Consider the following 22155-nt stretch of genomic DNA (forward strand, 5'->3'; position numbering starts at 1 on the left):
CGACTCTTAAACCCCTCCAGGGATGGGGACTCCACCACCTCCCTGGGCAGCCCATTCTAATGCCCAACAACCCCTTCTGTAAAGAAATACTTCCTAATCATCTGCCCACAAAGCCGATGAAAGGCCAGGGTAAAGTAGACTTCTTAAGACTCAGTTATTGCCCACTGAGAAATACCGATGCACTGTGAGTATTTACTCCAGATTCAGGAAGAGAAATTTTAACTATAGGCTAGCCTCTTCCATCCACCTCTTTGCTTAAATACGCACATTTGCCTTCACAAGTGTGGATGTCTATATATTTCACTGGATATTCAACTATTTCCATGCTGTTTGTGTGTGTGTAGGTCTTCTGTTTAGACATATATATACTTTGATTTAGGATACTAGCATGAATTGTCATTCTTGAATCTGTAAGTCACCATTTTAATAACATATCCTACCAAATCACCTTGTTAATCTTAAAACTGATCAGTCATTAAGTGCTGCTAAAATTCAACCTTCTGATCTACCTTGCACCATAAATCTTCAATTACTACTAAATCATAGCCATGTCAAATACTTTCACCCGCGACAGACAGCTACCACCTGGCCCTAGCTATATTTGCTTTAGCTTGTACCTTCTACTCTCTTTTGGCCAGCAGGGAAGAGACTTTACACCACTTCTGTTTGCAAGTTAACAACATGAAGGTTATAAGGTCCTGCCCCAGTGATCAGAGTGTGAACAGGACTGGGTCCAGCATTAGCAGCCAGGTTGTAATACTCAGCACAGTGTGTCTAAACCCAGCTCTCTTCCTCAGGGGACTGGATTCTGGGGGGGCTTTAGCAGCTGATCAGAAACACCTTCCAGTGTGCTCACACCCTTGGTCCAGAGGTAAATCACTTGAAAAGTATCACAAATTTGTTTCTTGCAATGTTTTGTAAAATCAGCACGGAGCATGAAGGCTGTATCTATTTCATGTGGATTTGTGTGGCTTAGTCTATGAGAATTGCTTATATGTGTTGAGACTCCCAGAGAGAATCAGCAGAGGAAGGCAAAGTTACCATTGTTAATTTAGGAGGGCCAGGGTTCATATGTGGTTTTTAGTATGTCCAATTTCTTTAACTTTTAACTCTTTCAAAACCATATCTACTCTCTGAGTTCTTAGGGGTGACAGATAATTGGAGAGGACTTGACTTATCAGCTAAAGTCTGATCAGATGATTTGTATCAGCACCTTGCAACACGAAGGGCAGCAGCCTACCACAAATGAACATCCGTGTTTCTCTTTCCCTAGAGGAATGAACCATTCTCACCAATGTGAATGGTACCTGCTGATCCTCTCCCATGCTGCTCAGGCATTGCATGAGGACTCCAGGTCCATATTCTTGCGGCATCTGGGCCGCTAGCTCAACTTGTGAACAACCCAGATACTCAGACTCTGTAGTGCATCACACTCATGTCCAAGAGAACCGTTTATTATGTTTACATAGAGTATGAGCAATGTGGAAAACACTAGAAATATTGCATCAGTGGTTTGGTTTCTGGACAGCATTGGAAATGGTGATGCAGCTGCTTATGTCATGTCTGTATTATGAGGTATGCAATATGCCATGAGGAGCCAAAGCTTTGCGCTTTAGTTTGGTAAGTGCCCACCTCTGGCACGTTCAGGGCTTGCTCCTCTAGTGCCACAGTTATGCGCTTAGCTGTCTGCTTTTCCGCAATTTCACTTGGAACTTGTAATTTTAGTACAAAAGCACAGTTTTTGAAACCAATCCTGCTAATCCACAAGACTGTTCCCCCTCCCTCTCCTCCCCCCTCCTCCCATCCCATCCCAACTCATCCCATCCCCCATGCTCCCACCAACACATACCTCCTTCCCCTCCCTCTCACCCCGGTCACACAGCAAATATCCTGATGCTGCAGTTCCAAGCCATGTGTCCGCCCCAGCCTACGCGATCCAATGGTCTCTGACCAAGTCCCTTTGTTCAGACGTTAATACAAAACACACAATAGGAAAAAAACAAAACAAAAGGAGCCAGACACAAGAGGGAGACACACTGCCGGGCTCCAGCTCTGGCCTCTGAGCCCTTCAACTAAGCTCCACAGCAGCTAGGCTCTTGGGGTACCTCCTTTCACACTCAAGGCTGCAGGTCCCAAGGTTTCCAAGGTGCATAGGAAAAGGAAGAAAGGAAGTAAACTACAAGCCTGTTTCTGTTTTAGGCTCCCCCCCATCCCTTTCCCTCAACCCAATGGCTGCTGGAGGATATTCTTGACTCCGACAGGTCTTTTCCCGTCTTCCAGTGAGACCCTGCCTGGGGACCAGGTTCACTGTAAGTCACTGGTTCCTCTCTGGAACGTGGGCGATGGGTTTGGCAGTGAGGGGAGGGAGTGGAGCACGTTGTGGGGGGACGACAGGCTTTTGTCTCACAGCAAGTGGGGGGGAGATGTTAGGGAAGGCGAGAGAAAAGAGCCAAAGGAAGCCGGTAAAGCTGGCCCTCTGCTTGATGTTTGTACTCAAGATTTCTCCTTGGGGTGGCTTCAGTGTGCCAGCGCCGGCCTGTTGTCCAGTCACCTCTCGCAGCCCTGCTGAGAAAAAGCACGTGGCAGGGTGCTTCCTGCTGCTTCGTCCTCTGGCTGGCTGCCCTCGTGCCCGCTGGAGATCTCCGAGTCGCAGTCAAGCGCCTCATAGATGGTAGGCAGCGTGGTCTGCTGGCTGAGGCGCTTACGCAGGCCCACGAGCAAAGGCTGTGGCATGGAGGAGACGTCCACGTTGTTGCCGAGGTCAACCCAGGCCAGGCAAGGGAACTTGTTCATGTCTTTCATGGTGTCAGTCAGCTCCTTCATGGTCGCCCGCGTCAGTCGGTTGCCATTGAGGGAAAGGTGAGTGAGCTTGGGTAGTGCCCAGAGGAAGGGCAGCAGCAGGCGCACCATGTCATCGTTCAGCTCGGTGAAGCTCAGGTCCACAGAGGTGAGGTGATCCCCATTGTTCTGCAGGTAGTAGGCCATGCGGTGGACATCCCGCATGGTCAGGGGGATCCCTGACAAATCCATGGAGTCCTGGCTCACTTTCTTCTGCAGGCTGGTCTTCAGGCTGATGACGGAAAGGGGTAGAGAGATCATTAAGGGGACTGCTCTTGTCCATCTCTCACCCAAGTGAGAGAGCACTTGAGACGGGGAAAACTCATTAAGAACATGGGCGAGAACGTTAAGCAAAGGGTTAACAGAGCTCACTGGGGAAGCAAGCACAAGGTTTGCACCATGCCTCAGGGCAGACTGTGTCCTGGGGCTTGCCTGTATATTCTCAGGATTTACACATAAACTTTGCCAGAACTGGCTAAACACAGGATGCCAAAGTGTCTTCCACTAGCACATTTCAAAGGGATTGTCTGTATGTGCATGTACAGACACTCATGCATAGAAAGCAAAAATAACCAAGGCAGGCAAACTTTCCAAGTGCATTGGTTTGCGTTGTGTGTGGGCTGTTTGTGTGCCACCTCTCCAGGTGCATGCCAAAGTCTGTTGCAAACAGACTGTGCTGCAGGGCTGCTGCAGAGAAGAGCAGTGTTAAAAAGCCCAGAAATGGATATTTTATCAGGAAAACATTCTATAGGCAAACTGCACTCCAGGAGTAGATTTACTGCATGTCCCTTTAAAAGCCTTCCCAAGCAGCACTTACTCAGTAAGCAGCACCAGTGGCTGCCTATGTGGGTCTCTGTGGTCAGCAGATCATCTGGGATCTGCTGCAGTTGTGAGGAGGTGTGGAGAGTGTAAGGGTTCGAAAAAGAAATCTGGAGAGGTGCTTTCAGCTCTTCCTTTTGCTGTCTGCCTGGTAAGTGGAGTGAGGAGGAGGTAGGCAAACTGTACAGGAGGCAAATGGGGCTGTTGGGTATGTGAAGGGAGTGGGATGTGGAGTTTCATGATGGACTGTGGGTTTTTGAAAGTGCTGTGAGAAATGGGAGCTGTGGGGCTATAGGAGTTGGTGGGGAAATGTTGCGATTGAGTAGAAACACACGTTGGTGTAGCACAGAAGAACCTAATCCCTTAGTGCAGATGATGTTAGCCTTGCTCTCCTTTCAGACACATCCAGCTTTAAGGCTATGGGAGCCCTTGTAGAACCCCCACTAGTGTTATGAGTCATGTGCTCAGTGGGTCTGTAAGTGCCTTGTTGAGCTTGGGAGAAGCAGGGTGGGTTAAGAATTAACCACCAATTTGAAGGTCCCCACTCTTCCTATCTGGCTCTCTGTAGTGTCCTGCACACCTGTGGCACAGCCAGTCCCTGAGAGCAATGGGTACATGGGGACATGCAATTTCCTCGGAGGAGGCTGCAGCACCGCAGGAGCTCCCGTGGCAGGTGAGAATGCCCCTACCAGCCTTAGTGTTGCCAAGCCCCTCTGTAGTTGTGGAGAGGGTGTGACACTGCCTCTATAGCTTTGCTCTACATATGCAGCTCACAGCATCCTGGAAATTTCAGTCCTTAATAATCCCTATGAGCATGCAAGAATACAAGTGAATAAATGTGCATCAGTGCAGGCAACAGCCCTTCATGGACACATTCAACACTGGCAAACTGTGCTTCCTTGTAGGAGTGTGAGGTGAAAAGACCTCGTGGCCTGCCCTGCCAATTCTCAAGCCCACAAACTCCTGCTCTAGGTTTTGCAGCACTTTGTTCAGGCTACTTCTGTGTCCTTGTGTTTCCCATGGGAATTCACTGAAGGCTGAGACTGTATCTGCAAGCACGCATTTGAGCTAATGAGCTCTCACGGTAGAAAGGTAGTAACAGTATGGAATAACTTACATTAAGACCTAAAGGTTTAAAAGGGCCTTATGTATTACTTACTAAATGTTTACCCTTTAGATGACCCAGACTACTTCTCAGGGGATCATGAGATGGGTAAGGGGAGCAGTGTTTGTCTGTACTGTCAAACAGCAGAGCCTGATGTACTGGTAAGTTGTAATTGATCTGAAGGCACAGAAGTGAGTTCTCCAAAAGGTCTTCACTTGAAGATGGTACTTGATATCTCTCCAATATCAGGGCCCCAGAGACAGGACTGTGAAGAATTAATCAACTACATTGCTTGTAGCAGCGGTGCAGCTCTCTTGGCTGCTGCAATAGCAGTAGGAGTTGTGAACTGTGCATGCTGCAGTCTGGATGGCACTGGGCTAGCCTCCCTTTTCCTGCTAATCCAAGGGATGCTTGGTACCAGCCCCGGCTGCCTGGGAGCTGTAATTCTTCAATTCTCCTGGAAAAACAATGCATGCTCTTTTTTTGTATACTCTGTCACCAATCACCAGCAGTGGTGTAGCACAATCTACCACAAAAGAGGGTTCAACTTGCATAAAATCTTTCAGACACTGGCCTCAAAGCTGGTAGAGTCTCAGGTCTCCCCTGGCACATTATCCCTTTAGCTGTGCTAGAGGTTTTATCTGCATGTTTGATATGGAGTACTTGTTCTAGCAAAACCAAGTATTGAATGCACACTGGAGGTGTGCGTTCATATTGGTCTGATTAAAGCAGGGAGAAATGAATTTTGAGTGTGAACCTGACTGCACAGGGGAAGGAGTCCCCTATATCTGGTAGGGGCTGGTACAAGTGATGAGAATGAGACAGAAGCCTTCTCTGGTCTGTGCTGGTTTAGAGTAAGACTTTGGGGGTGTGGGGGAACACAGGACAAACAAGCATAAAAGCAAGCCTGTGATTACTTCAGTGCCTGTTTTGTGCAAATGCAGCCTGTGGCTCCTGGAAATTCTCCTCCCCAGTACTGCAAGTGCTGCACAACCCATGGCAGATCGGGGGGTCACAGAAAGGGAACATCAACATAGGGACACCGCCCCCACCCCAGCCCCAGCCTCGCCTGAGTCTGTGCAAACCCTCCCTTGCCCTTCCTACTGCAAAGCCAGAAGGAACCAGCCATAGTGCTCCCAGTTTGACATGGGGATGGCACCGGGCTGGAGTGGGGACCACTGGAGGGCACGGCTGAGCCGGCACCGCTCCCTCTGCCGGGCCTCAGCACTCAGGTGCCGCTGCCTGCCGTGCCGGCAACAGCAGCTTCCTTACGGGGCCGAGCGTGAATGGCTCTTGGGGTGCCCTTTCGAGTGGCTCGGCTCAGGGTGCAGGCAGTGATATCTAAGGGGAAATGTCAGAAGGACAAAAGCAACGTGCTCGTCTGTCTCTGCCCGATAAGGCTCCCCTCCTGCTGACTGCTGCGCAGGGACTGCAGTAATAAGTCACGGATCGTGCTCTGACCGGAGCCGGTACCTTCTGCTGCTCTCCCCAGCAACAAGCCAATACTCCAAGGGGGCCTTAATCAAACAGACAAATTATCTTCCCATAATTGATTCTCCAGACTGGACTGCTCCTGCCTGAATGTGCTTAAACCCTCCTGCCTCCTGCACTGTGCCAGGGCCCTCCCTCCCTCCTTTGCTGGCTCGTTTTTCTTTCCTTTCCTGTGTTTCTGCTGCTTCCTTTTGCCCTCATTGCAGTACCTGCCAGGGTGACTCTTGGCCTCCTATCTCAGCACTGTGGGCTCCTCCTGTGTTTAAGTTGCTCTCTTGCCTATAAAAATGCCTCTTGTAGGGATTTGTCTGTAGAAGCCTCACCCTGGTGGACGTAGCCCTAATGCTGCAGCCAGGCCCCCAGCTCTCTGGTAAGTGCTGAAGCATGAGACCTGATGCCCCACGCATGCTGTGAACCCTGGCAGCTCTCCTCCTTGGTGTTTCTGTGCAGCTCCACGAGGTGCAGCTAAATACCATCCCTGGGGCAGGCACAGAATAGCTGAACACTCCTCCTCCTCTGTTGCTTTAGTTGCTTTAGAGGTAAATATATCTGCTGTCAGAGAAGGGACAGGGAGACGTGGGTAGATGCTTTACTTTGAATTATCTGACTCTTGGCGTTTTCTTTGAGCTCTGCTAAACTCTGTTTCTTGGGGCAGGGGGGGGCATGATACACAAGATCCCAAGCTCTCAGACACCTGTGCAACAGCTGAGAAAATGCCAGGTTTATTTCCAAGGAAATGGGTCATCTATTATCCCCTAATTTCTGCAAGTAAAATAGGCTTAAAGACTGCTTCAGCTACAGAAGCTTTTTTTTCCTTTCTACACGACAAAACAGCTACTTAGCGACGTGGCTCTTGATGCCCATGGGACTTGTGGGCAGAGGACTGCAAAGCACTGAAGGCTGGATTAACCTAATGCTACCACAACTGGTGCTGCGTGCAGATTTATAATTGTGGGGATTTGCATCTGACAAGGATCTGGACCCTGGATGCAGGGAAGCAGACTGTGTTTGTATTATCTGCAGCGAGCTTAGAGAGGAAACAAACCCCCACTCCCTCAGATGCTGAAGAAATGACTGCAAGTGAGAAATTCTGTGAAACTTTGGGTAAGAAGCAAGGGCAATCATCCGCCTGGAGCTAGATGCAGCATCCATTAAGGAATAGTGCCTGCCTGCCCACCCTGCCCTGCTTGCAATCCTCGTCCAGCCCTCCTGAGGGATGAGAGCTCTTCTAGGTACATCTCCTTGTTGTTTCCAACTCTTTCCTTGGAGTCTGGCCTTCCTCCCACTCATCCTTTCCCTAGGTGCCAACTCCGCTCTTCAGCGGGCATCAGCCAGCTGTCCCCAGGCTGCACCACGAGCCTGGCCATGTGAGATCCACCCAGTCCAGAGAGTGTATGGGTCTGAGGGACCTGCAGGTGTCGGAAGAAGGATCTCTATCTCACAACTGGAAATGTGGGCCAGGAAAGGGATGAAACCATCTCACACCTCCCTTGGCTTTTTTTCTGGGATAAAAATCTTCCCTCTCCTCACATAAGGCCCAGCCACTGTTTGTGCCTCCTAGGAACTCAGCTAATATAAGCAAATTCAGGCCTGTCTTGAGATGAAACAATTAGGAGACCTGAAATTAACTGCTAGGTGCTTGTCCCCAGGACCTGTCCCAGGGAACCTAACCCGTAGGCCCTCTCTCAGGTGCTTCTTTGAGCCCATGTGCTGAGAGCTCAGCACAACTTATTAGCACTGAATCCTTTCAGCTTCTTGCTCATCATCTAAATTCTTTGGTGGCTGCAGGCAAGTGGTGTAATGGCTCCTGATTGTTGCTCTGGTGGGAATTGCAGCAGCCACAGCGGTGCCTGACCTTTTGTTAGGTTTGTGGGGTTTGGAGGAGCTTGTCAGCCCAAGAATGTTCAGGTTCCTGGAGTCACAGACTCCTTTCCTTGTCTCCACACTGTGGAGAGAGGATGGGAGGAGTTAAGTCAGAATTTCAGTAATGAAAATGCCCACTACTCCCTGCCTGTCTCCCTCTTTCCCCCCTTACATTTATTTTGCCTCCAAATCTGAAATTTACCTGATGCCAGAGACTCCCATCACTGTGCATTCCCTCATTCATTAAAGGCACTGACGGTAGTGGCTAATTAGCCGTAAGTCGGGTATCTCTTGGCTACTTCTCCTTGCATAGAACCTAGTGATGGGCATGTTTGGATGGCTTCTCTGCTTTAAGAAGTGATTTAGGGGATGGACTCTGGGCTTTTTAATCGCCTACTTAGCATAATCTGCTTGCTTTGCTTCCCTGCAGCTCGGGGTGCTACTGTGCAGGGCTGGCTTTAGCTGCCTCTAGTGAGACATGAAAAAGGAAAGAGAAGCCTCAAAAGCACTGACCTAGACTAACCCAGAGCAAGCTGTTCTGGGGCTGGGCCCAGCACCTCTGTGAAGATGGTGGCAGTGCACAAGCAGGCCACTTCCAGACGAAGTCCCTTAGTCACATCTCCATCCTTGCACCCAAGTTCTTTCGATCAGCTGTGGGGAGGTCCCTCACCTGGAGAGAAGGGAGTGCAAAGGCAGTGTTTCTCCTACCACCCTCCCTCTGCTGCTGGGGTGGGACATGGGTATCTCCAGGTGATGATGCAGTTGAGCGCCTCTCCTCCTCCTGGTTCTGCTGTCATCTTTACTTGAAGGTGTGTTCAGGAGAGCTGTGAACCCTTGGCCTTCCTCCTGCTGCCACTTGATCCACCACAGACCTCTTGGTTTTTTCCCCTCATTATTTAGGTCTATCCTAGCAAAGCAGGAATAATGCTACTTCCTCACTATAAATGTCATGTATCAGCCTATGTCCTTGTCAGACCTTCAACTGTGTAAGAGTTATGAAACCATTAAGGACTCTGCTGATTCCTTTTCACTACCAACTGCCACCCAGCCTCCATTATTTCACTCATTGTCTATCAAAGTGTCCTGCTTCTCCTGCCTGTCAGTCTTGGGACTTTTTCTTCTGATCCATGACAGGGCAGTGCCAAGCTGCTGGACCCTTTCTGCCATCTCCAACAGCATCTGCAGATGTACCTGCCTCTTGATGCTGCTGGGAACCCTGATCATGGGTAGTGTTTGGGTCTCTCTGCACTGTAAAGATGAGGGGAGGGGACAGTTCCTGCCTCTCTCCACAATTTGTTCACCAGTTCATGTCTGTCCAGCTGACATCTCTGTGAGCAGGAGATTCTTGAAAACATTGTGTGGGGCAGTTCCTGTACTTCCATATGACTATTACCATGTGGCTTTCGTTAACTGACTGGTATTCTCTGACTTGGCTTCCTATCTCTAAAACAGGAATGATGGTGCCTATTTACCCTGTTGCATAAGGGTGACATGAAGCTGTAGTTAATATTCACCTCATGCCATGTGAAGGCTAGGATCTAATCTGCCAGAGCTGTCATCTGCAGCCCTGAGTGATGTTTTCAAGAAAAAAAAAATCCAATGCCCTTTAGAGCTGTTTCCTCTCAGTCTTCTAGACACAAGTGCTTTGACTGCATTTTAAAAGTACATCTAATGCTGCAGTGTCTGAGCAATGCACATCAATAACAGAAACAGAGCAATGAGCCCAGAAGGGACACTCTATTCTCCACCCAGTTTTGGATCAGCCGAAATGAAATCCACTCATATAAGCAAAGTAAAACTGTGGTGAGACTTGTGAAAAGGAAAGCCCAGATCCATGTAGTTTGGGAGTTCACTCCATGCACACAACTGCCTTTGCTCTTCCATAACCTGTTACTGTGAAAAATCTGGGTTTTCTTCTGTGCCAGGAACACCCGGCTTGTAAAGATCATTCTGTGTTTACTGCCTGCAGGTTTTGTGGATTCAGGTTTGATTCTCTGCACTCAGGAAAGGAAGTAGTTACACTGAAGTAGTCAGCCCTGGGGGTGATGCAAGTGGAAGGTTCCCTGACACGGCTTTCCCAAGACAGCTCAGTTGTAATCCACAGCTTCTTAATTGCAGCACGACGCTGTGATCCAGCTCTCCAGACAAAGGCTGCCTTCACCTAGTACCCTTCTGCCTTTCCACTCTGAATTGCAGTCCAGTATGGCTTTACCCTCAAAAAGTAATAAACGCCCTGGATTCAGGGATGCAGATAGTGGCACTTGTACTAGAACACGTAGTTCTCCTGTAATGCTGAATTAAGGAAGCCTCAACACTTCTGAAAACAAGAATTAATAACATCCAAAAATTCTGCATCTGTCAAAATACCACAGAGTGGTGTTGATAGCCTAAAAAGCCTATGTCTGCGGAGAGCAGCATTTCTTAATCCATTACACTTTATGCTATAAATGTTAATTTAATGAGAAAGCAAAGCTGGGGTTATACAACACTCTAGAATGTATTCTCCTCATTAAGTGTGAGTGATCTATACAACTGTAAAATGGTGATAAAACTGAACTCCCATTAGGATATAAGCGACCGACAGTTGTGCAGTAGTCATCCTGGTCCCTGATGCGAAAATCTTATCCTCCAGCTTTTTAGTTTTTAATTTTAAAACCCCCAGTAAATCCTCCAAAAGCTTGACTTCCCTGTTTGGTTAGACAGCCAACCCAAGCAGGGTCAGCTGCCAGGCGGGGTGCAGGTTGATGGCTGGAAGCTGCAGACCTGAGACAGGACTTTTCAGGAAAGGAGAACTGAAGCCCTTGCTTTCAGTGTGCAAACCTGCCCAGGTATCACCTGGGCAGCTGAAATCATCTCTGGGTGACTGCACAGCTGTGACATTGCTAACCCTTCATCGTACAAGACAGACAGGCACTGTCAAGAACCTGCTAGCATGAAGCAGGCAAACTGCCTCCCAGCATCACCTGTGACAGTTTAATCAAGTAGAAAAACCAGGCACAGACTGGGCTGGATCTCACCTACTTGCTTCAGCTGCTGTTACACTGGGTCCACAGTGCTGCTGTAAACTCTCTCCTTCCACATTTCTGTATGACTCCGCTTCTGGCCTGGGGCATTCAGCTGATAATACCATGTGGCCTGACTCCCAGACTCAGGGCCAGGTGCCACGTTACAGTCACTTCTGTCGGTAGCTCTTTAGAGGAATGGCTGAACGGGATAAACAGCAGCCCACTGTGTCCTGTGCAAGGCACACAGAACCTCTGCTGCAGTCATAGTGCTGGGCTGAACACATCCGAATTTGAGGTGTAGTGGAAGCAGGTGGGACCTCTGGTTTTAGTGGGGAGCAGGTCTGTGGTTAAGGAGGTCTAGAGGAGCATACCTGTGTGTGTCTGCAGGTTCTCATGTTTGATGCTTTGATAACTTAGTCTATTTATTAATATTTAGTATCTGGTTGGGCTCTATAGCGTGACTAGCATAATACTGTTCCTGCTTGGTGGAAGTGTGATTGGTTCTTACTAGAGTTTACAGTTCTAGCTGTTCTGGCATTGTTGTGTATTGAAACAGGAGTGCTTGAAGAAATGTATCTTATCCTTTCTGCTGTATCAGTTCATGGTTGGCTCAGGTTTGTGCTTGCTGGATGTTTTGGGTCCCTCTGAGAGTAGACGGGGACATATCTACAGTTAGTTTCTGACCCGCTGGTTTGCTATTGAGTAGTGGAGAGGAACATCTGGTGTGTGATCGAGCTCCAGTATAGGAACTAGGATCAGCTCTAGTAGGTCCTTTCTGTCTCCCATACCACATCTCCACAACAGCCCAAACATAATTAAAACCTGGCAGATGCTCTAAGCTCTCTGTATGGCTGGGCTTGTTAATTATCTCCTGGACCCATCTGACGTGCTGCCAGAAAGCGGAAATCGCATTTCAGAAGAGATCAAGCGGGTTTGCATCAGCTCTGTGAAAGCCAGAAGCCAAAACCCAGGAGACTGCAAAAGCAAGAGGAGAATTCAGTTCCTGAACGTGGTCTCCATGCACTGATTCCTCTCTGCTGTCCCAAACCCCCACTAGATCTTAGAAGTGCCTTCAAAGTAATTGCTGCTGCACCCATGGTTTTTATGGAACTTTGAAGGCAGGAAGGATACAAGCCAAGGGCATGGGTTCAGAGACAGAGATTATAGTAAAATGCTCCCACTAGTAGACAGAGGGAAGTGGAGAATTCAGATCAGGTAAAAACAGCCTGGCTGGACAAAATTAGGCCCTGATGGAGCAGCTATTTCTTGCCTTCCTGCTACTGGCAACATCCATTTTCTTGCAGCGGCCTCAGATGCCAACTCTGCAGGCACCTTTTGCCGCAAACTGCAAACCAGTTCCTCTCTAGTCTTAAAAGAGGAAGCTCTGCTGTTTAATATTTAATCAAAATTATTTTATGCCTTATGTAACACCTTGCAGCTGGGCCTGGTGGCCAGGCAGGACCGCCCATTTTAGACCTATATTTCCCTCCATCGCAGGCTGCCTTGCTGCCCCCTCCCTGCTTGTGCTCACAGATGCTCTGTACTTTGCCAGTACTTTGGGCCTGACCCTTCTGTGTGGGATTTGGGTTCATGGGGCCCAGAGATCTTCCTCTGGTCACAGACCTGCTCTCTGTTGTTACTAAGAGATGAGTTTGCAGCAGACAGTCCTCTGCTCTCCCCAGGCTGTGCAGAGGGAACACCTCCAGTTTGACTCTCCGGTCTGAATTCCAACTGGAAAAGAAGTTTGTTCTGCTTGCAAACAGGAGTGTGGGGAAAGAGGGTTGAGTTAGGTAGTGGCATGGAGGGATTTTTCACTTGGAAAACCAGAATGATGCTGAGTTTCAGCAAAAGGGAGCTTGGAAATGAATGAAGACAGTCACCCTCTACAGAACTTTCCCTGTCTCCAGCACTTCTTAACTTGAAGCCTTATCTATCTGGGAAGGGAATGGGGATGAGGTCTGACCTGCTCTCTACATCCTGCATCTCCAGTGCTCTGCAGGATCCCACATGGAAAATATCATCTGAGTGGGTCTGGAAAATGACTCGCTCAGCTCTGGTCCTTCAGTCTTGTTCTGTGCTGTGTTTCTCACCTGCAAACTGGCACTAGCAGTCCTGCCCTGTGGGGTGCTGGGGATGAGACTCACAGAGCACCTATTTGGTGGCAAAGTGGGGCTGTGGTGTGAGAGGCAGATGGCCTGGAAATCGTGGTATTAGGGGTTTTATTCCTTAAGATGTAGTGGGGATCTGCCTCTGAGTCAGAATGAAAGGTATGATGGAAATGTCAATTCCCATGGGGGATTTTAAGTTGCTGGCACATGTATTAAAGACTCCAAAAGTCTGAGGAAAGCCCAAGGCTATTCTCAGAGTGCTGCCAATTTTGCATTTCTTTTTACCAAATCCTGCATTTATTCCTGTTGAGCTAATGGGGCTGACATGAGCTCTTTTCTTAGTCACTTCTCTGTCTTTCCTTCAGCAGTGGTGATTTCTGTCACAGGAACAGTCTTTGCTCGGAGAAAATGAGGAGAGAAGGGGTGGATTTAAAAGAAGCAGGGATTGCTCTTTATCTGGTTAGAAAAGCCAGCAAGTGTCAAGGAGAGAACAAGTGTGGGTGTCTGAATATGTTTGTAGTAGTGGAAAGCAGCTGCCATCCGGTAGCTGTCAGTGGCCAATGTGCTCTGAGTTGGGTTCCCTGTGTGCGAGGCTCTGTGCTGCGTCAGGTCCCTCTCCTGGTCCTGGCAGAGAAGTGGGAGGTAAGTAAGGACGGTCACCTCTGCCAGCCACCCCAGAGTGCTTCCTACTGAATGCAGTGATCACCTGGTGGTAGTGCCTCGTAATGGAAGACCTTGCCCAGAAGCAGGGAAGTTTTACTGGGATAAACAAGGACAAAGTGGGATGCAGAGCTGAGGGCCGGCTCCCCTCAGCACATGGGGGTGTGTGTCTGCAAGGCTGCCAGCTTTGGTCACCCTCCTAGGGCCAAGCACCCTAAAAGGCCTGCAAGGAGGGTTGTCTGTGCGGTGCAATCGGTGGGGTTGATTTCAATGCTCTTGGGAGAGGTTGAGGAAATGTAAGACTACATAAAAAGGAGTAAATAGCAAACCAGATGGAGGGATGTTGGTACTGACCCTGTGCTGTTTGGCTGAGGTTTTCTAGGAGGCTGAGCAGCAGCTGCCATGCAGGTTTTCAGCCCTGCCTTTCCCTGAGAAGGGCAGTAGTGGCAGACTGGGATGGTGCTTGGCTGCAGCAGAGCCTCTCCTGGCAGATGCCCCTCTGTGCCCATCCACACTGTCCCCACCAGGCTGCTTACCACACTTGGGACTTCCTCCGGGGCATGCCATGTCGGTGCCATTTCGAGTGGGGGGTTAGGTGGTAAATCAGCTGCCTGCAGATCCTGTCCGAGGATTTCCAGGGGTCATATTCCTGAAAGCAAACAGACAGCTTAGACTCCGCCTGCACCACAGCAGAACAGGAGGCAAGGGGGAGGACAGAGGAAGATGGGAAAGGAACAGAGATGGTAATGGAGCAGGGGAATGTATATAAGGGAGGAGGTGAAGAGAAGACGAAGAGGGAATGGTAAGAAGGCCTGAATTGCCTCTGCCACATGCCATCACCTCCTGGGGTGGAGAAGGAGCAGTAGGAGCACTGCACTGCCACGAAGCACCCCAGCACAGCCAGACATGTTCCTGCCCAGAATAGGTCTACAGTTTCACACCCCACCCAGGAGCAGGTAGAGCTCAGAAGAGTAGATTATTTTCTAAGAGCTGTGGCAGGGAGTCTGGCTCTAGGCCAAGCAACACCCAGGAAAGCAGGGGTGGCTGACAATGCAAGAAGGGTTTTGTGCAGGGACCCCCTACACCCTTTTCTTCAAAAGATCTCCACTTTCAAAAAAGTTCAGTGTAGGGATAGCATGGGCATCCCAGCTCCTCAATGCTGTACTCTCAGCAGCACCTGGCCCAGCTGTGCAGACAAGCTGCCAACATATCGTGTTACAGGACTATGACCTTGTCACTATGCTTCCCAAACTCTAACTGCATACTGTCTTTGGACTAACTATCTGTTACCCCAATGTGGAAAGTTGAGCAGTCAGCACTTTTGTCCCATCCCCAAGGTGTTTCTTGCTGGCAGAGATGTGCCCTGGGACATCCCTGCTCCTCCTGCAGCAGCACCCCCAACTCTGTTCCCTCCTGTGCTCCAGCTGGGGGATGCTGGAACAGGGAACCAGTGAGTTCCCCAGACTCCATATTACTTCCTTGCAGTCCGTTCTGCTCATGGAGGTTTGAGTTTGGGAGCTTCCCAATGTCAGCAGTTCCCTCCAGCCCCTGCCATCTGGAAAAGATGGCACCAAGATGGTTGCTACCTTCCCGGGTTTATTTTTGAATGTGTTCTCTATCACCATGACTTTGAACAGCACCTCTCTTCCTCTGGTGAAGCAGAATGGCAAATGGCAGCTGCTGAAGGCTGGGATTTCTGCCCCCTCTATCACATTTTCCAAATGCTGACTGGCACCTGTATTCCCATTCCTCAGCCCTCCAGCTGTGGTGCAACGGGTGCATTTAGGGATCTGATAGGTAAACACACACTAAAGCTGTCAGGGATAGGCTAATTTGTTCTTTGTTTGAAGTGGTTAAAGTGCTGTACTGTGGGCCAACAGCTGCACTTTGACTTTTCCAAGCAGCCACTGAATCAGCTGAACTCCCCAGGGATGCGCTGCCAGCATGTGGCTGTCCCGCTGTGCCAAGTGAAGAGGGATCCCAGCCTCAGTGCTCAGCTGAGCGCCCCTGATCCCCATCCCAGCTTCCCCTGGAACCCCACAGGACTGCCCGTGCCCTTGGGTTAGGTGCCTTGTTCTAGACTACTACTGTGCTGGCAAGGCTGCAACTGGCACCCAGCTGTCACCTACAACAGCAAACCTTTCCAAGTGGGTGCACGTGCACACCAGGCTTCAGCACAGAAGCTGGCACGCTGCTCTGCAAACGTCTGTTGGCTCACAGCTGAGAATTACCCTCCTGTTCCTTTCCGTGTCCTCACTGATTTAATTTCCAGAGACAGACTGGGAATTGCACTCAGCCTACTTGCCAGTAAGGCAGTTACACCCACCAGCTGCTCAGCCACGGCCGGAGAGGGGCTGTGGTCTGCCAGTGCTTGTGCTGGTGCTGTAGGGTACTGAGTCTCTCCAACCCCTTAATTAAACTCCTGTTGGCTTTGAAGGACAGCTCAGGTGCTCAACATCTTCCTTGGGAATGGGGAAAATCTTATCTATATAATGGTGCATGTGTCTGCAGGTAAGCAAGTGCATCTGTAAGACATGAAAACAGAGGAGGAGGGGTATATGCAGGTATATGTAAATTGTAGTGTATTATCTGCTAGGCACCTGGGTACTGGCGTAGGGTCATGTCCCCTCACGCTGCCTCCCCTGAAGGGCGCTGCACAGCGTGAGGCTGGAGATGCTCTGGTAGAACAGGTGGAGATGAAGTCAAGTGAAATATGGTTAAGAGGTACTACTGCTGCAACCCACCCCCTTCCTTTTTAGATGCTTATAGAATTTTTACACTTGAAAAGAAGATACCTTTTTTTTCAGGCTGCACTGCAGCCCAATGATGATGATTAAACTTTGGCTAAATGTAGCTTGTCTGTTGAGACCTGACCGGTTAACTGTTATCAGAGAGCCTCAGGAGATGACAGAACAAGTTTAGAAATGCCACCAATCTACACCAGGCATTCAGTGTATTCCCTAGGGTGCTGCTGTTTGCTCTGAGCTGTGCGTACTTAGTATCTCCTTTGAATAAAGAAATTCACTCTATTGCTTTCCTTATAAAGCAAACATGACACTTGCTAAACCTGATGAGCAAACGGATGTATTGCAAATCCAAGTGTTTGTGGTGGCAAAGGGTAACAGAAGCGGATGCTGGTGTTGCAGTGGGAGTGCGGTATTTGTGATGTTTGTCTGCACTCAGCTTTGCCTTTCTTTGCCTCTGCTCTCCTCGTTCTCTGGAGGAAGTGCTGGAGCAGTGCAGGGATACTGTGCACATAACACATTTGCTTCTTGAATCCCGAGTTGCAATATATTCCTATTCCTAGCCCCATTCTTTACTCAAGAGATCTGGGAGATTATAGTGAGGATGTAATGCTGGGTTAGGGTAGTTACGTGTGGCAGGGGGCCCAGGAAGAGAGAAGCTCTCCTCTGCCTGCAGAGGCAGAGATCTCTGTTCCCCTCTGCGGCCCCATAAGCTAGCTGCTTTGAACCTCTGGGGCATCCAGTGAATATGGCACCACCTTCCATGCCATATATTTTTACCCATCATCAAGTTTACTTTTGACACTTGAAAAGTAAATTCCTGATTTCTGTGCGCATAACTGCCCCCTCCTTTAGTTGTGTTCATATTCTGAAGCAGTTTTAACTGATTTCTACAGAAATATGCACAACAACCTATATGCCCCCACTCCAAGGGCATACACAGGCTGGGTCTGAAGGACTGCAGAGCACCACACAGCACCAGCCAACCCATTAGGGCTCTCTTTGCCTCAGTGCTATGTCAGAAAGTATTCCCAGGGCTGACAAAGGGTTCACCTTTTTGGGACACTGCAGATCTCTAGCGAGGCTCATCAGCAAGTCATGGGAGATGGGATCCACCAAGTTGAGGAAAGTCGCATTTTTGTAGAGCACTTCATTGAGGAATGTTCCTTCCAGTCCCAGGTCCTACAAGAAAAACAGTCAGTCAGATACACAAGACTTCCCTGGAGCTATAATCATGATGTGTTTTGAAACCAGAAAGTAAATCTGATGAGGTACCAGCTAGTTGTTCAATACAGGAAACTATCCAACAAAGGTGAAGCAGCTGTGTCTGACCCAGCATTACTGTGATGGGGGTGTGGACAGCCAGAGAGCTGAACGAGATGCAGTGTTGAGCTAGTCAGCCTCGGGGCTGACCACCCTGTTTCCACCTCCCACAGGAAGGTGAGAGCAGTATCATTTCCATGCTGGCTGGAGCCCAGAGAGAATTAGCTCCACAGAAACTCACAGTTTTGTCAGCCTCTATGTGTGAATCTGCTGAAAAAGCTGAGCAGGAATGGCTCTAAACCTGCTTCTCCAACCTCAGCTTTTCTGGAGGAATCAAACCTTTCTCGGGTATTTAGATACAACCCTACACCCTGGTGGTGGCTGGCTGAGCACAAGTCCTGCCCATGAGTATGAATTTAGCTGTGCTTTGAATTTCTCAGTAGGCACTAAGCACTGGCAGTATTGACTTTTGGGTGTAATGGTAAATGTATAGGTAGGTCTACACCGCAGTCAAGGGGAGTCATCTTCCCCAGTGTGAGCTAGGGGAACATCTGTGGTCTGACTTACCTGCATGGACCAGGGTATGAGACACCTTGGGACATGCTGGAAGAAAGCTCAGCATCCTTGGGAACAAAAAGACTCCCCAGGGGCCAGATGGGCAACACTGCAAAGAACTAAGCTACTTCTTGCTAAGAGGAAAGCTAAGACCCAATATATGACACAGTTACTACAGTGAGGAGGTACCATGGAGCTGTGAAAAAAAACCTTCTCTTTCTTTGGGAAAGAGAAATCACATACTTGCATGAAAATACCCTGAAGGCAGAAAAAATATATCCCAGGAGTAGAAATGTAGAAGAAAATATCTCCCTAACAGGGATAGCGCTGATTTGATTCAGCTGACATGGAGGGCTCAGCCGACGAAGAAAACAAGTCCTATGCCCGTTCTGTATGCTGCTGTCAGGAGAAATGAATAAGCAAATGGGTGCCCCATATGTTCGTGCTGCTCCACTGAATGTGTGCTTCAGGCACCACCCAGTGAAAGATGCACTGAGAGCTAAAAAAAAAGAGAGGGGAAAAAAAAAGCTGGGTGTACACAGATACATCATCAGCAGGGATGGAGCCATAGCTGGCAGAGGTGTGGGATCTTAACCCTAAGCGGCAATCAAAGCCAGTACTGTATCCACTCTCTCCTGCTCTGGATATGCTTGGACTGAGCAGAGAGCACAATACCAGAGACCCTGGCTACACATCTGGTGGAGAAGAGAATAAATCAAATGCTTTACAGCCCCATCACTCTGTGTACGCAGATGATACCCAGAAGCAATGAAGGAACCCAAGCAGTGGATCACTCCTGAAGGACACACAGCTGGATGTGGGCCAGGAGCATACCAAGGCGTCATGCCAATGTCTCCCTTAACCATAAGGCTTCAGGGAAGTGGAGCCTCCTACGCCAAGTGTAATGTGCAGAGATGAAGAAAGCTGCCGAGAGGATGGCATGGCTGGGCATGCAGCAGTGGATGTCAGAGCAGTAATTAAACTCCCCCAACTGGAGCTATACCATTAAGATGAATCTGCATTCCCATTATAAATCCTGCCTGCAAGGGTTTTATAAATAATATAGCTGTAAATATTCACTTCATGTTGATAGTACATAAAATTCTTAGCCCGGGGGCATTTTCTGGTTCATCTTATTTCCCTCCCTCTCTCATTTCTTCGAAAATTTTGTACCACCTAAAGGGTGGATGCAGACAGCAGGATATTATAAGTCTTGCCAGTTCAGTTGGCTTAGTGCTGTTATCTTAAAAATGACACTTGGCCATTGTCTCAGCACAGGGAAATCACATTGTACCAGACTTTTTGCTGGCGTAGGTCTAATGCCTCCCCTGGTCTCAGCTGAGCGATCCCCACACAGACCAGCAGGAAAGCAGGTCTGTCTTTGGCAGGTGGGTATTTCTGAGACTGCTGAGGTGATGTGCAATGGAGCTGTCCAAGTGTTCCTGTACAAAGCAAGCATACATGAGACTACACTGTGTTTGCAGCTCTCTCTGCAGTCTTCTAAAATGCTGATATCTTGCATCTCTGTGACTGGATCCCTTTCTGCATGGCTTGCTTGCTTTACACCCTCCTGACATCCTAGGAGCAGCCCACAGCCCTTTGGAGTCTGCAGACCACAGGTCAAAAACCACTGGCAGACAGAGTTAGACCCTGCGGGTACATCTGCAGGGCTGGACAAGGTCTGCGTCTGCAGCAGGAGCCATGCATCAGGAGCCCGTGTCCTCTGGCCGGCCTGAGATCCCTGGAGGAGGGTGGGATTCTGGTCCTGCCATTGCGCTGCCTTCTCTGGGGGGTTTGCGCTCTGGCCCAAGGCACAGTGATGAGGTATGGTGTTAAATATCCTCACTGCCAACTAGAGTGAACAAGGTATCTCTCTTTTTACAGGTAACAAACAGACCCTCACCTGGGACGTATTAATTCGTGACTCCTGAGAGCGTGTTACTGCCAAGGTAAGCCAGTCTGTGTAAGGAAGGACGTGCTGGGCACCGAGCTGAGGGCTGAACTTAGTTGAGAAGCAAGGGAAATTTGCAAATGAGAAAAAAAAGGCTGATCATGGTACTCTTTGAAGCTGACACTGGCCATATGAGGACTGGTTCTGATTATGTGACCTTGGACTGGCTGACAGTTGCATTCAGTTGTGTAAGGGTGTGGTACGTTAGTGGTGTAGCCCTCGGTCTCTGAAACCTCTGAGCACACAATGAACTGGAGGCTTTGGGGTGGTGTTGGATGGGCTCCCATCTTACTTGGCAGAGGAAAGCTGTGTTGTGACTATGGGACGCATGTCCCGCTGCTCTGTCATGAGCAGATGAACAGAGGGTCACCATTTCGACACCGACAGGCAGAGATGGGGACCAGGAATAACAAGGGGAACAGGAAAGGCAGTGGACAAAATGTGAGTGTTGAGGACATGGTAACCGTCAGCGCAGATGTGGGGAAGCCAAGTGTCTAACTGATCCTGAAAGGAGCTGGCAGGCTGCATTGAAAGGAGGGCTTGGAAACGACCCTCCATTCCAGATGGCTCCGTGACTTAGGATTCAAACCCTGGCTGTTCACAGATGGACCTTCTGGGGACCTCCAAGGTCTGTGGAGGATTTCAGTGCTTCAGTCTCAAGGAGAGGTGCTGAGCACTATAGAAAATGATGTTCTGTAGTTCTGGCCTCTGGCATACCCTACAGAAGTCTGATCACGTTACATCACCATGTTCACGAAGTGAGTGGTTGCCTTTTTCTTCACAGGCTTCTTTAACAGTGCCTTTCCGAAACTGCCTTGGAAATCTTATTCAGCCCTTGTCTGCCATACTAGTGCACAGATACACGCTTTCTGCTCAGAGTTTATCTGTCTACACACCTGGCAAGAACAGTGTTTGTGGTGCTGGTAAGAATCCTCATGCTAAGGCAGTGGACAGTAGAAACAGAGATCTAATTTTTGGTCCTGAAAATTCTTACTCGTGAGTGTGCAACTTGCTGGTAGCCTGGGGCACTGACCACCGCTGTTGGTGTGTTGTAGAACGCAGGAAGTTCAGGGTGGTTAATGCAGCTCCCTGCAGCCCGCGCCAGCACCCCAGCAAGCCAGTCCCTGCTCCAACGTACTCACACCCAAAGGTTACTTGCCACTATGGCAAGAAACACGCTATGTTCCCGGGATGAAGTAGGTCATTATCTAATGAAGCAACATGATAAGCTAAAAACTGATGGTGTTTTCTGTCCAAATCAGAGGGAGAGTTGCCCGCAGTTTGGGGGAGCTGAGTTTGCCTGGAAAGTGATGGTAGCCCTGAGCGATGGAGGAGATGGCTCTGTTCCAGCAGCAGGGCTCTGTCCTCAGCATCAGTTTGGCACCACGCTGTCTGCACACTGGCTTTTCTGTTCCTGAATGGCGGCAGACAGAAACAAGCTCCCACTGATACACTGACCCCTTTTACCACTCCCCTCAGCCTAGGCTGCCCCCGAGGTGCTCTCCAAAATCATTTTGGGTTCTTCCAAAGCCAGATCTTGGCCAGCCTGGCTGGATGGGCATAACGGGATGCGGTGGCAGTGCGTCGGCTGTGGCTTTTCTCTGGGGGACATCGGTCCCGAGCGCAGCCAGGGGCTGGCAGGGAGGGGTGTGGATGGGGACAGCCGAGGCTTGGACACCCCTTCTCCTGCGGGCAGCACAGCCCTCCTCCCTCCCAGCCCCCCGCTCCCTGCCCCCAGGCAGCCCGCCCAGGT

The 22155-nt window shown here is 49.4% G+C and overlaps 2 protein-coding genes across 2 annotated transcripts in view; one reads left to right on the forward strand and one right to left on the reverse strand.

Moving 5' to 3' along the window:
- Positions 1-1423: 1423 nt before the first annotated feature.
- LRRC75B (leucine rich repeat containing 75B) lies at positions 1424-17836 on the reverse strand. Its single transcript, XM_026859567.1, has 3 exons — positions 17687-17836; positions 14426-14538; positions 1424-3070 (listed from the first exon to the last, which is right to left on the reverse strand). Exons 1-3 carry the CDS (start codon positions 17720-17722, stop codon positions 2548-2550), a joined length of 672 nt encoding a protein of 223 aa, XP_026715368.1. The 5' UTR covers positions 17723-17836; the 3' UTR covers positions 1424-2547.
- GGT1 (gamma-glutamyltransferase 1) overlaps positions 4229-22155 on the forward strand; it is a 61500-nt gene continuing 43573 nt past the window's right edge. Inside the window, exons 1-2 of the mRNA XM_026859563.1 lie at positions 4229-4330; positions 20336-20400. The gene's annotated coding sequence lies outside the window, so the exon portion shown is untranslated. The remainder of the gene's footprint in view (positions 4331-20335; positions 20401-22155) is intronic.

Source organism: Athene cunicularia (genome assembly GCF_003259725.1).
Source record: "Athene cunicularia isolate RWA chromosome 15 unlocalized genomic scaffold, athCun1 chr15_part1, whole genome shotgun sequence".
Classification (NCBI taxonomy): Eukaryota; Metazoa; Chordata; class Aves; order Strigiformes; family Strigidae; genus Athene; species Athene cunicularia.

Coding starts and splice junctions, on each gene's coding strand:
- LRRC75B (XM_026859567.1), bottom strand. CDS start 17,722: ATGAGCCTCGCTAGAGATCTGCAGTGTCCCAAAAAG. Junction 14,539..17,686: donor ATCTGCAGTGTCCCAAAAAG/GTGAACCCTTTG, acceptor GTTTGCTTTCAG/GAATATGACCCCTGGAAATC. Junction 3,071..14,425: donor CGGAGGAAGTCCCAAGTGTG/GTAAGCAGCCTG, acceptor TTCCGTCATCAG/CCTGAAGACCAGCCTGCAGA.